Source organism: Cibotium barometz, chromosome 1, assembly GCF_041138505.1.
Source record: "Cibotium barometz isolate CiBa-2024 chromosome 1, ASM4113850v1, whole genome shotgun sequence".
In the NCBI taxonomy this organism is placed as follows: Eukaryota; Viridiplantae; Streptophyta; class Polypodiopsida; order Cyatheales; family Cibotiaceae; genus Cibotium; species Cibotium barometz.
In genome coordinates this window covers 976567-991379 of record NC_141046.1, presented here as the reverse complement: position 1 = coordinate 991379, position 14813 = coordinate 976567, and the positions used below count along the sequence as shown (strand labels likewise).

Below are 14813 nucleotides of genomic sequence, written 5' to 3'. Positions count from 1 at the left end.
AGGGAAACAATTTTTTTGAGCCAAGGGTACGAGTAAAAGGGCAGGTTAGGAAGCTCAACCCACACAGGGCAGGCTGAGGGTTTTGGACCTTGAGGGTTAAAGTTCTTGGACCAACTAAAGAAATAGAAGGGGATGTTCCTGTATATCCATTGCCCTGGCCCTAGGACCTTGAGAGCCATATTTGGGTCCTTGAATAGAAAGAGGTAGTACCCATTTGGGAGGGCTTGGATGATCTCTACCTCGATACCTATGGAAATCCAATTGTCTTTAACCCACCCCCTAAGGGAATCTATTGGTGGTCTTGGCCCGAACATTAACCCAACTAAACAACGGGCTGTGTAATCAGTTTCCAACGAATGAACCAGTTCTGGTGGAAGACAAACCATAGGATTAATGGAAGAGGGTTTACCTGATGTGTCCATTACCTTTGCTGGAGCTTGCTTGTTGATTTGAACCTCTTCTTCGACTTGTTTCTGCAGCAACATCAGATTTAGCTCTTCCACTCGGGCTCTGGAATCTTCCAGCTGTTTTTTGGTGTCCATAAAGTCTTCTAACACCTGCTCATACTTCAGCATGGCTTCTCTGTTGCCATCCATGGCCGGGGGCCATTGTAGGAACTATTGAAAAGCAGCTTGTGTGTTCTTAGCAGGCTGAGAGGACTTAGTATTCCCAGAGCAGGTTCCCTGTTCTCTAAGCAGAGTAGGGACTCCCCTCCACTCGGTGCCCATGCACCTGAGGGAGGGGGGGGGGGGGGGGGGGGGCTGAGAGGGTCTCTGGGCAAGGCAACGGGCATAGAGGAGAGAGAGATGGTTGAATTCTTTTAGGCGCAGCAGCTCTCGCAAAGCAACTTCGTTGCGAAAAAAACCCAGCAACTCTCGTGATCTTACTGCATCAAATAAACATGGAATTGCATAGTTATTTCCATGCCTCAATTACATAATTTAAGATAGATTATGATATTAAAAAGGGTTTAAAGACAAAGATGTTCAACGATATTCACCAAAAATTTGCAATACTATCTAGCGGGTTATCGATCCTACCTAATCTACACCCTAGGATGCATTTAAACATTTACTTCATAATGTCAATCCACATTAAACACCCTCTCTAGTTGTTTCCAAATTTGTAGCATGTTCGCATGCTGCAAGCAAGTTAAGGATCCTACCTACTCTATACCCTATGATGCATTTATTTAAACATTTACTTCATAATGCCAACCCACATTAAATACCCTCTCTAATTATTCCCATACTTGCAACATGCTCACATGTTGAGAGATGTGAAAGCATTCTAGGCGAAGTGTATAAAGATATTGTGTACCCTTGCAAGTTGATTACTGCCATAACAACATTCCATTATTTTGTTGCATGCCATTTCTTCCTTGTATACATTTTTGAGTTGCACCTTTAGGCTGATTACGTGAATCATTAGAAACATGTTTTGGAGCTAAGCTATTGTTTCGTGGTTACTTGTTCCTTTTATATGTATATGTATATGTATATGTATATGTATGCATATATACATATATATATATATATATATTTAGTGCATGTATATGTAGATGTAGGTGTCGATGTATACATGTATGTTTATGTCTGTACGTATGAGCACGGGTATGTGTATGTATGTGCATATGTTTGTATATGTATATATTACATGTCTATTCATTTTTTCTCACCTCGATCACATGCAAGATTCTCGTGTTCTATTGTTGAGTGGAGTAGAGTTGTATTGTTTAGCTCACTTGCATATTCGGTGTGCCTACCATCTCATACCAAGTCCTATTTTTCCCATGCCAGGAAAACCATTAAAATCCACTGCTGCTATGGGAGTTCTAGCACTGTAACTCGGGAAAAACAGTAACACTAAAGGCACAATATCATAGCCAACATATCCTTACGGCACTACATTTGTCTGACAAAATAATAGATCCAGTATTTAAACAGGCATGGTGTCCTTTTATCACCTGCCCAAGTCAAACAGGCACTTTTCCTCCCAAGGTCTATCAAGTCCTTAGCAGGAGATAGTGTAATCAAATGCGCAGAGTGCAAGAATCCTCTAGGCATTCAGAATCGTCTATGCAACCGGTGGACGGAGCATGTGATCTTGAGAAGTGTCAAGGGCGGCAGGAGGCATCCATTGCCACATTCCCATTCCTGTTCCTGGGTACCCAGGCATGGACATGCCCTTGTTGGCAGCAGCTTGATTTTGTGCTGTAAAGGCTGCCATGGCCGCATGCAGCCCTGCTGGGTGCGGCAGATACCCAGGAGGCATATTCATGATTTTTAGCTGCTGTTCCAGCTTCTCCTTTTCCACTTTCAGCCTTACTTTCTCATCTCGGAGGTCATTTTTCTCCACCTGAAAGAACAGCACCACTTACCCTGATGAATGGTTCCACAAATCAGAGTCAATTAAAACAAGGCATGCATGTGCAAACAAACAAACCCTGAGCTCTTTGATCGTCTCTCGAAGCTTTCCATTGGAGTCCCTCAATTGCTGCGCTTCCGTCTTCAACTGATTTAAGGCACGGAAGGCGTCTGCAAGAATAACTGTTTTATCTGTTTTAAGTGGTTTCCCTGTCTCCAAAATAGTGCTTAGCTCCAAGAACCTGCTTACAGCAATCAATTAAGCTCACCACTAGATAGCATGTTTGGACTGGTATACTCACACCACAACAAGATCTGGACTTGAAGCGTGCTTCTTGGGACACTATTCACAGGTTGCAAGCCCCGTTGGAGGGGCCATATAATTCTCGATGGGGACAAAAGGGTACTTCATGCAAGATAGACAGAAGACTCAAAAGCAATGGGCCTTAAGCATCAAGTGAACATATTTGCACAAAAATCCTCCCTCCACCCAAAAGTTCCCTTATGTAAACTTGCTAGACTCTTAATCGATGTGATTTTGCAAACCTCTACAAAAGAGCGGAAACCAAATGAAGGTACAATTGCAGTCCATCAGATTCTACTCTCAAAATGCAAGTGCAACTGCAGTCTATGCACCTGTCATTTAGACGATCCCTGCGCATCTTTTCTCGGCATGCTTTACTGGCAGATCCACAATTGAATTCGTCCCGCAACCTTACATTGCATAACCAAAATTCAAATAAACTACAGTAAACCTTTGGCAGGAAATCATTGCGAAGGGGCGGCATATCATACAGTAAAGCATGGAAAACATTTGTAGACATTTAAACCTGGCAGCCTTCAAGTGGATGTTTGAGGTAAAGTTAGAATACCTCTTTTTTGAGCATGCCTTCTCGCCATCATCCATGTCCTTTCTGTAGGAGCTATTATTATCAACACTGCATGACACCAGTGATTTCCATTGTAACATCAACATTGAGAAGAACCAGAAAGAAAAGTATCTAAGCAGCCAGCAAAAGAAAAATATAGAATGAGAACCGAAAGACCTTTGTTTCAAGTCTAACCCAATCTAACTTGACCCCTACTTTCTCAAGAAAATTATGTGGTCATTCTAATGAGATCATTAATCCAACCTTGCAACTTTGCTGAGAAATTCAAAGTGACCAAACAAAAACACAACAAACTCATAAATCTTTCCATGAAGCTGGTCATACACCAGCCGCATTGTTTAGGCATCCCTTTGTCGCCATAAGAAATCAATCAGTATTTAAACTCTGACATACTATCAACAATCATAGTATGCACTTTAAGTCCCTCGCAAAAGAACAGGAGATTGAGGGGAAAACAAGCTTATATTGTCACTTTCTACAATGGCGAAGATAAGACTCTCTCTCTCTCTCTCTCTCTCTCTCTCTCTCTCTCTCAACAGGGGCAGTGGGGAGACCTGAGGTCCGCTTGCTCGTTGATGCCGCACCAGCAGAAGGCATTGGGATCGTCCACCAGCAGATCGTTGTTGTCGAAGAAGGCCATCCATTTGCTCTGAGGGGACGACATTCTTCTTCTTCTTCTAGGGGATTCCTCTGCTGCTGAAACTAGGGTTTCCTTTGCTGCGCAACAACACAGGATTTCCTTCGCTTTCTTGTTTTCACCCAACCTAGGGATTTTCTATGTCCGATAGAAACGCAGGACGTCTATTTCCATGCTGATCGGCTCACAAATTGCACGGTTGCTTCTTCAGTTCGATCGAAAAGGGCGTAGGCATGAACCCCTCTCTCTCTCTCTCTCTCTCTCTCTCTCTCAAATATATATATATAGAGAGAGAGAGTGTGTGTGTGTCTTCAAAGGGGCCGCTAGTTCTACAGAGAATGGGAGCCCTGGATGCTCGCGGATGACGATGAGCGCTGTCCCCCCTTAATTTTTAGCTAACTAAATGAATTATTGGGAACCATTTGATTTAGCTAACCAAATGAATTATTGTTGAGGATAGATATGGACACTCAACTTTAAAAAACGCAATTTTTTTGAGGAGGTTTAGTTAAAAGTACCTTCACTTTAGCCCACGGGCACGTAGTTGAGATGGTAGAGCGGTTGGGTTCCGACGAGAGGACTCAGGTTCGATGTCATCAGGGCTACACGACATGGGTATGTGTGTGTGTGTGTGTGTGTGTTCGAATATATATATCAATCTCCCTCACGCAAAAGTACCTTCACTTTCTTCCCAATTCTAAGTAATCACCTTGAAATAAAACCATACATTTACGCCAAGGCTAAAATGTATGGTTTTATTTCCTTGAAATTAAAGGCAATGCCAATTTTCAATCAAGAATTTTCAATTTCAAGTGGGAAAATACACTATGAATTTCAAGTTCCTAACTTTTCACATGATATTGTGTCATTGATTCATTGAGAGCATATGTTTCTACACTCTGATGTGCCAAACGGTGGGAGGGTTGTTTAGAATATCACTAAAGGGCCACTTGTGGTAATTTTGTCCTTGCGTAAGAATAGGTCCTTTGTTAGTTGGATATTAGAATTAGTTGGATATTAGAATTTGTAAGTGGGTATCTTACATCACTTCTTGTGGTTATTGCATACAAATCTTGATCCTTTTCAACAAAACAAATCTTGTGCTATGTAAAGAGGACTACCAAGTCTTTTCTTAAATAAAACAAAACCATAAAGTAATTAAGTGTATTAGCAAATGAATTTATATAGAGCACCAACGTCATGCATGTGTGTGTGATGTGTGGATGTGGGTGTGTGGGTGCGTGTTTGGGGGGGGCAGAGATATATATATATATATATATATATATATATATATAGAGAGAGAGAGAGAGAGAGAGAGAGAGAGAGAGAGAGATTAGGGGGAGGAGGACGAGGAGGAGGAGGAAGGGGTTTCTCTTTAGATTTTGACCTCTGCTTCTCTTTCATTGGTTGCACATCGACTTATGAATGTGCACTTGTAAATCTTTTTGTATCACTTTTGAATTGTTTATGGAAGTGTTGCAACATTTTTCATTGACTATAATGACTCAAATAATCTCTTTTGACAAAGCTTGTTATTGAATTTTTAACATGTACTAAATATAGATTTTATAAAGCATCAAACAGCACAAAAGTTCTCAATTGATTAAAAAGCTTGTGTGAAACATTGCAAACTTTATGTGCTATGATGAGAATCTAGATAAGCGATTGCACTTTTTAAAAGCGTGAAAATGTTGACACAAAGTGCCTCTAGTTAGTACTTTGTGAACCATGTCTCCAGTAGCTTTTATTCTATTGAAGTGGACTATATGTCTTGTATTTATAGTTTGAATGCTAGATCTTGTCTTTTACCATCAACTCTCAAATGCTTATCCTTTGCACAAAATAATCATTAATAAAATATATATTCTTGGCATCATATATTCGATTGGTAAGGGGCTTGTAAGCAAGCCCTCTAAAAGCCAAATATGAAAAGAGACCTTGTACTTTGTAATCTCTTTGATGATGCAATGTGGCCATATTTTCAGTAATTTTCGTGTTCATAGCCAGGGAAGTTTAAGAGCTTAAGCAAGTAAATGGAGGGTATGAGAGAATATTCATAGGGATATGGGCTAATATTCCACTTCAAAAACATAGGGTGATGGCCTATAATCACTGAAGCTAAAAAAGAACATTAAGTTGAGTCTTCCGCATGCTCGATAAGCTAAGAAGAACATTGAGGTGGGTCTTCTACATGCTTCTCAATCAACAAGTGTTTTCTTTGTAGCGCTTTTTAAAATGCTAAGAAGGCATGTGGAAAGTTAAAATTTTCATGAATAAATGATGGTACTACCATGCCCTAAGTTTGCATGCTTTAAAAAAGATAATATGATTATTTTTCGCTTTTTTCACTGCCCCATCAATTATGATGATCTCCACAATCACAAAGTAGACTTGATGAAGTATTAAAAAGATTTCATGAGAGCCGTGTTATTCCTCTTTATGATGAGAAACACAATGTCTTAATTCAAATAATTGTATGTAATAAAATCTATATGATGTGATTCATGTTTGTTCTTTACATTCTACCACACTAGTAAGATCTTATCTTGAGTGCATCGACTCTAGTAGTTGTCGGATACTAAGAGTGCTCGAGCTCACTCAATTTCCAAATTTATGGTCAAAATAAATGGAGGGGTGGACCCAACAAGATATATATCATGTAAAAGATGATCAAAATATGATGAATTATGTTCTAGAATGGCTTATGAATTCATCAAAAGATGATGAATTATGGTCTAGTATGGCTTGTGAGGATGGGAAGGAGGGCTTCTTGCTACACTTGATCCTGGCACCATGAGTCAATAAAAATAGTCACAAAAGAAGCCAAATAAGTGAATATAATTGTGTGGGAAAAGGCTACATTACTTAAGGTCATTCTTTTTTGGTCCACAAAAGGATTACGGAGAGGTGTAAGAAGAGTTGACAAAGTAGAGGATCATATATTGTAAAATAAAGAAGAAGGATAAGGAGAAGGAGAGAGACCTTAGTAGAGGATCATATATTGTAAAATAAAGAAGAAGGATAAGGAGAAGGAGAAGGAGAAGGAGAGAGACCTTAGTCACAACTTTAAAAAAAGCCAAGGATACTACCAATATAAGTTTAAATTGTTGATGGGGCATTTCCTTATAGTCTTTGTATTAACCTTAGGAGCCAAATAGGGGATGCGAAGGGATGCAAATCAATGTGAGTGAATAGTTGCATGCATGGGCATAGAGGAGTTATAACCACTTTCATCCTTTTAATGGACATGTAATTGTGAAACAACAAATGAATGAATGAACTTCCAATGGCAATCAATCTTTGTCTCTATTTGTTTATGGCAGTTTTTGCACGAACACTTTAAGTGTTGATGGGCATTTCCTTATAGTCTTTATATTAACCTTAGGAGCCAAATGGGGGATGCCAAGGGATGCAAAGCAATGAGTGAATAGTTGCATGCCTAGGCCTAGAGGAGTTATAACCACTTTCGTCTTTGTAATGTACATCTCATGTAATCATGAAGAAACAATTCACAAGTGGATATTACAGAGGTGGTGGGAACAGACAACTTTTAGAGGGAGCTTGTACAATTATGTTGACCCAAAGTTTGATCTATGTTCTGAGTTTGAGACCAAATCCAAACTAATCGAAACCCGAACCTAAATCAGAGGTGGAGTTTTTCTCATATTATAGTTTTCTTCATTATTTCATGCCACCTTTTAGTATAATAATAATTAAATGGAATCCATCTAAATGGGGAGTTTTTATGGAAGAATGTATTGGTTTATTTTTCCAAATCTGATGTTGCGTTGTGTGAGCAGCCAGGTTTTGCGCATTTCTTGGATCTTGGTATAGCACCAAGCTCTCCTTGCCATGTGCAAGCTTAGCCTTGCAATAGCCTGGTGCAGTATTCGTGAGAGCCCACACTGCTCATCATTGTGATGGGGAGGAAGAAGAAGAAAAAAAAAAGGTCTCAAATCTATCTAAACAAGCACTCAAGCTCTATTAATCCAATGCTTGGACCCTTGTAATCCAATCCAACAAGAAAGTAAAGCTAGCAAGCTCTCTATCTATTCACTCCGTCTCACTCTCAATCCCTCACTCACTCTTCACACCTAGATATTCTTAAGCATAGATCATGCAAACAAGCTCTCAACACATAAGGACTCGTGCTCAGCACCACACACAAGGACTCGTGCAAGCATGCAAGCAAGCTCACAAGACTCCATATCCATGAACACACAAAGACATATCCAATCAAAAATTAACAAAGTGGGATAAAATTAAGCATGAAATAACAAAACAAAACAAGAGTTAAACATGAGCTTGACAAAACAAAGATGAAATTTCCATCGAGGGGTTTGTTAGTTTTTTCCAACTCCTTTACAAACTCGTTAGTAGCCTCATTAGTGAATCAAAGGAAAGAGGCCAAACACAATGCATTCAAGATGCAATGTGGCTAGACGAACATGCTATTCCTCAACAATGGTGCCATTTATGGGAGATCCTCGTGCGGCCAACTAATTGATGGAGGCTCAAACCAAGTGTCATGGTTGGGGAACTTATGTATCGCTCCCAAGAGCACACAAGAGCTCTAATTAGGACCTAATCTACCATAGGTAGCACATAAGAGTCGGTAGGGTGTGTCACTCACCTCGTGAACATGCTATTCCTCAGCAGTGGTGCCATTTATGGGAGATCCTTGCGCGGCCAACTAATTGATGGAGGCTCAAACCAAGTGTCATGGTTGGGGAACTTACGTATCGCTCCCAAGAGCACACAAGAGCTCTAATCAGGACCTAATCTACCATAGGTAGCACATAAGAGTCGGTAGGGTGTGTCACTCACCTCGTGAACATGCTTGCATTTGGTCGATCCTCATTGGAGACTCGTAGATCATGTCGAGAAGAAGCACATGCAAGCTCAACCTCCATGCCACCTCGCAAATGCCTCATAGCTCAATTGCACTCATCACTCGTTCTCGCCTCTCACACACACTCTCACACATGCATAGATGATCACACAAGAGCTCAAGCTTACACTAGCAAGAAGGTGAAAGAGTAGAGAGCAAGAGCACACAATGTATTCATATAAGAGCATACAAGAGAATGAGGTGTGATGAGAGTTACAAATTGGCCTTTATACCTAGCCCATAATGTTCATACATGGCCAACCAAAGTTAAAAAATAGGTTCTCAGGCGGGTACCCAAGGTCGCTTAGGCTTGTTCAAACACCTAGTCTAAAGCATTTATTCTCAGTAAACTAATCACGTGGCATGTCTTTCATAGACAAGCAATGAGCACATTTAAAATATACAATACATGGTTTTCCTGTGAATTTCGTACATTCCGGCGCCTGTGGACCAAAGGTAGTGAAGATGATACAGTGGTTATAGCATCGACGCCATAGGGGTCTCTGACAAGGGTTAACAGCAATATTCGGGTATAGGCTACTCTTAATAAGGATTATCTACTCGGGGCTAGAGGCACTGTTAACAGCTGCTCACTCTCCAATGGAAAGACCCTGTAAGGGGCAAACCTCATACATGCAACACAAGGGAGAAGAGAAGAGGAATTAGGCTTCCCACTAGAAAAGAAGGCCCAAGTAAAAGGAGAAGAGCAAGGAACAACCCAAAAAAAAAGACTCGAGTGTCAAGGTGTAAGAGGTAGAAGCTCATCCTCCAAGGTGTGGACTTCATCATGATAGAGAGAACCACATCTACGACCACAACCAAAAGGCGAGGGTAAGGGAAAGGAAACAGAAGGCCTTGCTAATAGTGCCACCCATACAAAAACTAGTATATAAGGGCAGCCACAATAAGCATCACACTGGGGCATGGAGCATCAAAAAAGAGTGCACGAAATGCCACCCATACAAAAACTAGTATATAAGGGCAGCCACAATAAGCATCACATTGGGGCATGGAGCATCAAAAAAGAGTGCACGAAATGCCACAACCCATGGCACTACTGTCTCTCAATGCTAAAATGTTTGCAAATTTTGTTATTAGGGATGTTGGGGCTAGCAATGCGATAGCTCTCTAAGCTCTCTAAGCCAAGATTTTGTTATTAGGGATGTTGGGGCTAGCAATGCGATAGCTCTCTAAGCTCTCTAAGCCAAGATTTTGTTATTAGTAGGGATGTTGGGGCTAGCAATGCGATTGCTCTCTAAGCCAAGATTTGATTGCCATTGGACAACTAGACATGTAAGCCAAATGTATTGAGTTGATCTAGGATTTTACAGCCACCTATCCCAGCTTCACCATACCTATGCACAAAATGTGGTAGATGCAGAAAGGCAAATCTCACTTTTGTAAGGGTAAGTTAAACTTTGGAATACACATATGTAGAAGCTGTGAACTCTTAAGATGCTCTCATGGCCACCATCAAGGACATGGAAAGAATGCACTTAGAGGAGAGATATGATAGTTTCCTACTGAACTAGGTAGGGTAATGACCTATCCAACTAAGCCATTTTCAACGAAAAGGATAAGGCCATTAAGTCACTAGTACAGATACAAAAGGACAAGGCCAAATAGAAAAGGACAAGGCCATTAGGGCACTATAGATAGAAAAGGACAAGTCCTTGCAAGGTTTTTGTTACTCCTTTTCCATACATATGATGTAATCCCCACCCTAGATTAGGTAATTCACACCTCATATGGCCAGGGACCCACTTTTGTAATGGAAGCCGGCCATATAAGGCTTGTATACAAGATGAGAAAAGGTTAGGGGCACCCCATAAGTGTGGGCGGTGGGCCGGGCAAAGCCCGTATGTATATAAGTGACTTTAAGGGTGTGGAAAGGCACTTTTTGCAATACAATCTACAATTGAGCTCAATCTTGAGAGCTCCTCTACTCTTGCTTTGTCTTATTGATTTCTTGTTGATTTTACATCAATTTGTTCATTTTGTTGTGTTTTTCTATTTAATTTTGCCGGAAAAAAAAACAGAAAAGTCCATTCAATTTGTGCTTTTAAGCACCAAGGAGCTTCAATTTTGCAATTGTATAGTGCACATGGTTCTCTTGATGATGCTAAGTTGTGCTCATTAATCAAGGTTATTTGTATGCAATTGTGAATTCGATTGGTGAATTGGGAACCTAATGGGCGTGGGAACGGTTGCTGGGAATTTCTCTACCTACTCTCTAGAATGGAATGTGGGATGTAGGTGGGTTTCACACTCCATGTTCAGCAGGCTTGCACCACCTAGGCTAACAATGACCACACCTATGTTATCTCCTCCTTTATTTTGCATTGCGCCACCTGTGCTTCTTCGAAGGCTTTTGTGCAATCGAGTTGATTTTATTTTTATATTAGAGTCCCTTCCCGTGCCAGCATAGTAGCTACACAGGAAAATAGTAGCAAGAGTGAAGGTTCTTTCTTAAAAGTCATCCAGTGTTGGAGAGAGATCCAGAGAACTTACAGGCAGGGTTTACCTGCTGTAGCAGGTTACCAACCATGTCGATGTCCTTCGCAGAGCAGATTCAGAAAGACTTGATCTGTAGACCAATGGCAAAGTCCAAAAAGCCCGTAAAGTATCACTGGCAACGCTAATGATGAACATGGTGAACATTTGGGGAAATTTAGACGTGAGACCGTGAATTTAGAGCACTTTCTAAGTGGTGTATGTGCCTTAGCTACCACGCGGGACGACGCTCTTATTGGCCTTCACTAGAAACCCAATTTTTAAATGGTCTTCTCTTTAAGGGTTTTTGAAGGTTTCAAATTTCATCCCTTACATTGGCCAAGTAAGTTTCCTATGCTCATGTTAAAAAAAAAAAATTGAACCAATGGAGGGTAAAATTGCATAAAATATACAATACAACAAAGGCTCTTTTTTTGACAAAAATTGTTGGGGCATTGTCCTTACACCCCGCGCGGATGCTATCCCTCACCCAGCCCAGCAAAATTGCACTGAGAGGCAACAAGGGGCTTCTGCCCCTCGAGGGGCAGCAAACACACCCCCATGTATAGAACCACCAGGCAGGCATTAGGTGACCTAGTGCAAATTGGCATATCTATGTAGCCAAACCTTGTTTGTGCTAAAACATTTGTGCTCTAAACATGTATATATTAAAAAAGGAGGAAAAAATTTATTACTATGTATATATATATATATATTAAAAAGGATAAATTATCACAAAACAAAAAAATGTTTTCCTTTGATTTCTCTTTTTTGCATTTTTTAGTGGTGCCTTTTGATTTTTGAATTGGGTCTTTATTTTTCTTTTATTTCTCGATTTTTTATTTTTTATTTTTACATCTTGTAACCATTTGAATATTTATTTATTTATTTATTTTAGTTATTTTAAAAAATAAGAAAAAACAAAAAATAATAATAAAACAACACAATTAGGGGAAAGAGAAAAAGGGAACAAGTAAAACATTACAAGAAAAAGGGTAAAAGATTAAAATTTTCCAACTAATCGATAAAATTATCACTTAGGGTTTCATAAAACCAACTGACCAACTCTCACATAAATAAATGATCGAGAATGTTAGATATCAACGTGCATTGAGTCATGAGAAAGAATCCGAATAGGATTTTACAGACCTTAGTTTTCCAACCCACTAGGGTTTTAAATTCCTGCGAAAAAACGTGGCCCAATCACAAAATAAAAAATTCAAAGGTTATAGCTCCACGAGATACGTTTTTACAAGCATCTTTCTTGATCAAAGCATACTCATATACACCTACGATTTGGGCGTGTATTAGAGGCATAATTAGACGAGAGCATGGCCGTTGGGCTAAATAGTGTGTACAATGTACGCTATTCAGGACCTTCGATCAGAACCTAGTTTAGCATTGTACAAGGACCAACAAAATAGGGGCTAGTGCTACTTCATTTGACTTTGAGTTAATGAAAGGATCCCCAATCCCAAGAAGTGAGAACCCTAACCAGGCCGCCTCACCAGTCTTTTTAGAGGTTCGGCCTCAACCGCTACCTTTGAACCAAATCTTACTATATACATACCATATGATGAATAAGTTGAGATAAACTCTAGTGAGAAACCAAGTGTAGTCTCGTCGTCGTTACAAGCAGGGAGCGTTCACATTGATATCCCTATCCATCGTTGTTTACAAGTAGAGAGTGTTCACATTGATATCCCTATCCATACGACTCCTGTTTGACTTGCAACTGTGACCATTAAACCACCCCCAACACAAGTGCTTATGCATGATGGTAGAATATTAGAAGAAGTGTAGGAAGTAGAGGCATTAATCCAAGCTGTTAAAGTAAAGGAAGAAGAGACTTCGCAATTGGCACAGCAACAATTAGTAGCCCAAGAAACTCAGTATGCCTAAAACAAGTCCTAATTTGGGACTGCGCTAGTAGTACCCGACAGTCTTGGCCCAGGCAATAACATTGCTACCTTGAGGAAAGAGCTAGGCTTGCAAATCTTGGATCAACGTCTTCTCATCACAAATGATTGGGAGTATGATGCATCAACAGAGACTCTTGTGGATTTCGCCATAGCCCAAGCTTAAAGTGTTAGTTGGGGAGGGATTGTCTAGTCAATATCTGGGACCACAACAGAGGAGGAACGATTGCAGGGCATCTGTGTGATTACATACATAGGATCATTGAACATGAAAGAATCCAAAGACCTATGGCGCAAGTCGGGATGTCCAAAGCAAGAATGCCCATAATGAGCAAAATGGTTACACCTCGTGTGAGCCCAATGGATCCTACTTTTGTACTATCACCCGGCTACACGATGAACCAAGCCCCTGACTTGCTGCTATTGTTCCTCTAGGTTACACAGAACTCCAAGAATCTACAAGCACAAACTTTACATTCTGAGACTATAGAAGAGAGGTACCAACCCACGATGTTGTTAGCACGATTCCAGACTTGGTGGTAATGGGTACTCATAATGGCACCACCTGTGTGACCATCCATGCAAGATTGCCTATTAGTTTCATGCCCTTGATCGCAACTATGACAACTACAGTTGTACTAGCAGTCAACAATGGCTCTAGGCCTAGTTAACACATCCATCTCATGTAATAGGGCCATAGAGGGAGGAACCTTCTCCCAATATATGTGATTCCTTGCATCTTCCTCTACTTTTCTAATGCAATCGAGAGCAATGAATGATTGGACCAGTGGTGCCCCTGCCTCATATGTTATACAATCCCCCACCTATCAGACTCATGTTACTCCTTCGAGATTCATACCATCACGCCTGCATGCAGCACCCTTTGTACCATATGTTGCCCCTAATGTACCAATACCTCCAACAACAACCCTCCCAACTGACCCAGTAGCCTTTGTACAAGCATTGGGGAGAGCTAGCTGAGTATAGGACCAATCATGAGGGATAACGAACGGAGTAGCTCTGGAAAGGTTGCACAAATCACGAAGCTCACACACAAGTTCAATGGAGAGGGTAATCCTAGAAGACATATGTTAACCACTCTGGTTAACATTACTTTTCAAGCGTGGCTACACTCATTGTAACTTATCTTTTATAACTGCATAAAGCACTTAATGATAAAAGAGACATAGGACGGCTGTGTAATACCGGTCATAGGAAAGTGTTGTACATAGACCTAGGAAGACAAGTTTTGGGCCCCCAATTGTAAATGGTCGACTGACCATTATAAACTAAGAGCTCTTGTATATAAGACAGTTTATGAAATATGAAAAGGGACAATCCCATTAGTCTCATTTGAGTTTTGCCTTTCTCCAAGGATCTCTATTTTCAAATCCTTTAGTAGACCATTAGGTATAGCTGTGGCTCCGTCAACGATTTTGACTAGTAATGTTGGCGGGTGCTCCCCATTTTTCCCAACATTGTTTTGTAACAAGGCTCACTCTTGCTCTCCCATCCAGGATTGCTATGACCTGGAGGCCATCGAAGGTTATTGGCAAAGCCGCATTGAGTTTGTTGCCTTCAAAGTATTGCCCAAGCTTATTTACTCGAACTGTGGGG

At 40.5% G+C, this 14813-nt stretch overlaps 1 protein-coding gene across 1 annotated transcript; it reads right to left on the bottom strand.

Annotated features, from left to right (window-relative positions):
* Positions 1-1875: 1875 nt before the first annotated feature.
* Positions 1876-4278, bottom strand: LOC147641498 (transcription factor ILR3-like). The gene is made up of 5 exons (XM_086783307.1): positions 3811-4278; positions 3239-3304; positions 3003-3080; positions 2446-2608; positions 1876-2358 (listed from the first exon to the last, which is right to left on the bottom strand). Exons 1-5 carry the CDS (start codon positions 3918-3920, stop codon positions 2077-2079), a joined length of 699 nt encoding a protein of 232 aa, XP_086639433.1. The 5' UTR covers positions 3921-4278; the 3' UTR covers positions 1876-2076.
* Positions 4279-14813: the final 10535 nt, after the last annotated feature.

Bases quoted from the DNA above. Each gene is read 5' to 3' on its own strand.
- LOC147641498 (XM_086783307.1), bottom strand. From the start codon at position 3,920: ATGTCGTCCCCTCAGAGCAAATGGATGGCCTTCTTCGACAACAACGAT. The intron at 2,609-3,002 runs GTGCATAGACTG...TGCTGTAAGCAG, and splicing joins AGGGATCGTCTAAATGACAG to GTTCTTGGAGCTAAGCACTA. The intron at 2,359-2,445 runs GTTTGTTTGTTT...CTGTTCTTTCAG, and splicing joins AGACGATCAAAGAGCTCAGG to GTGGAGAAAAATGACCTCCG.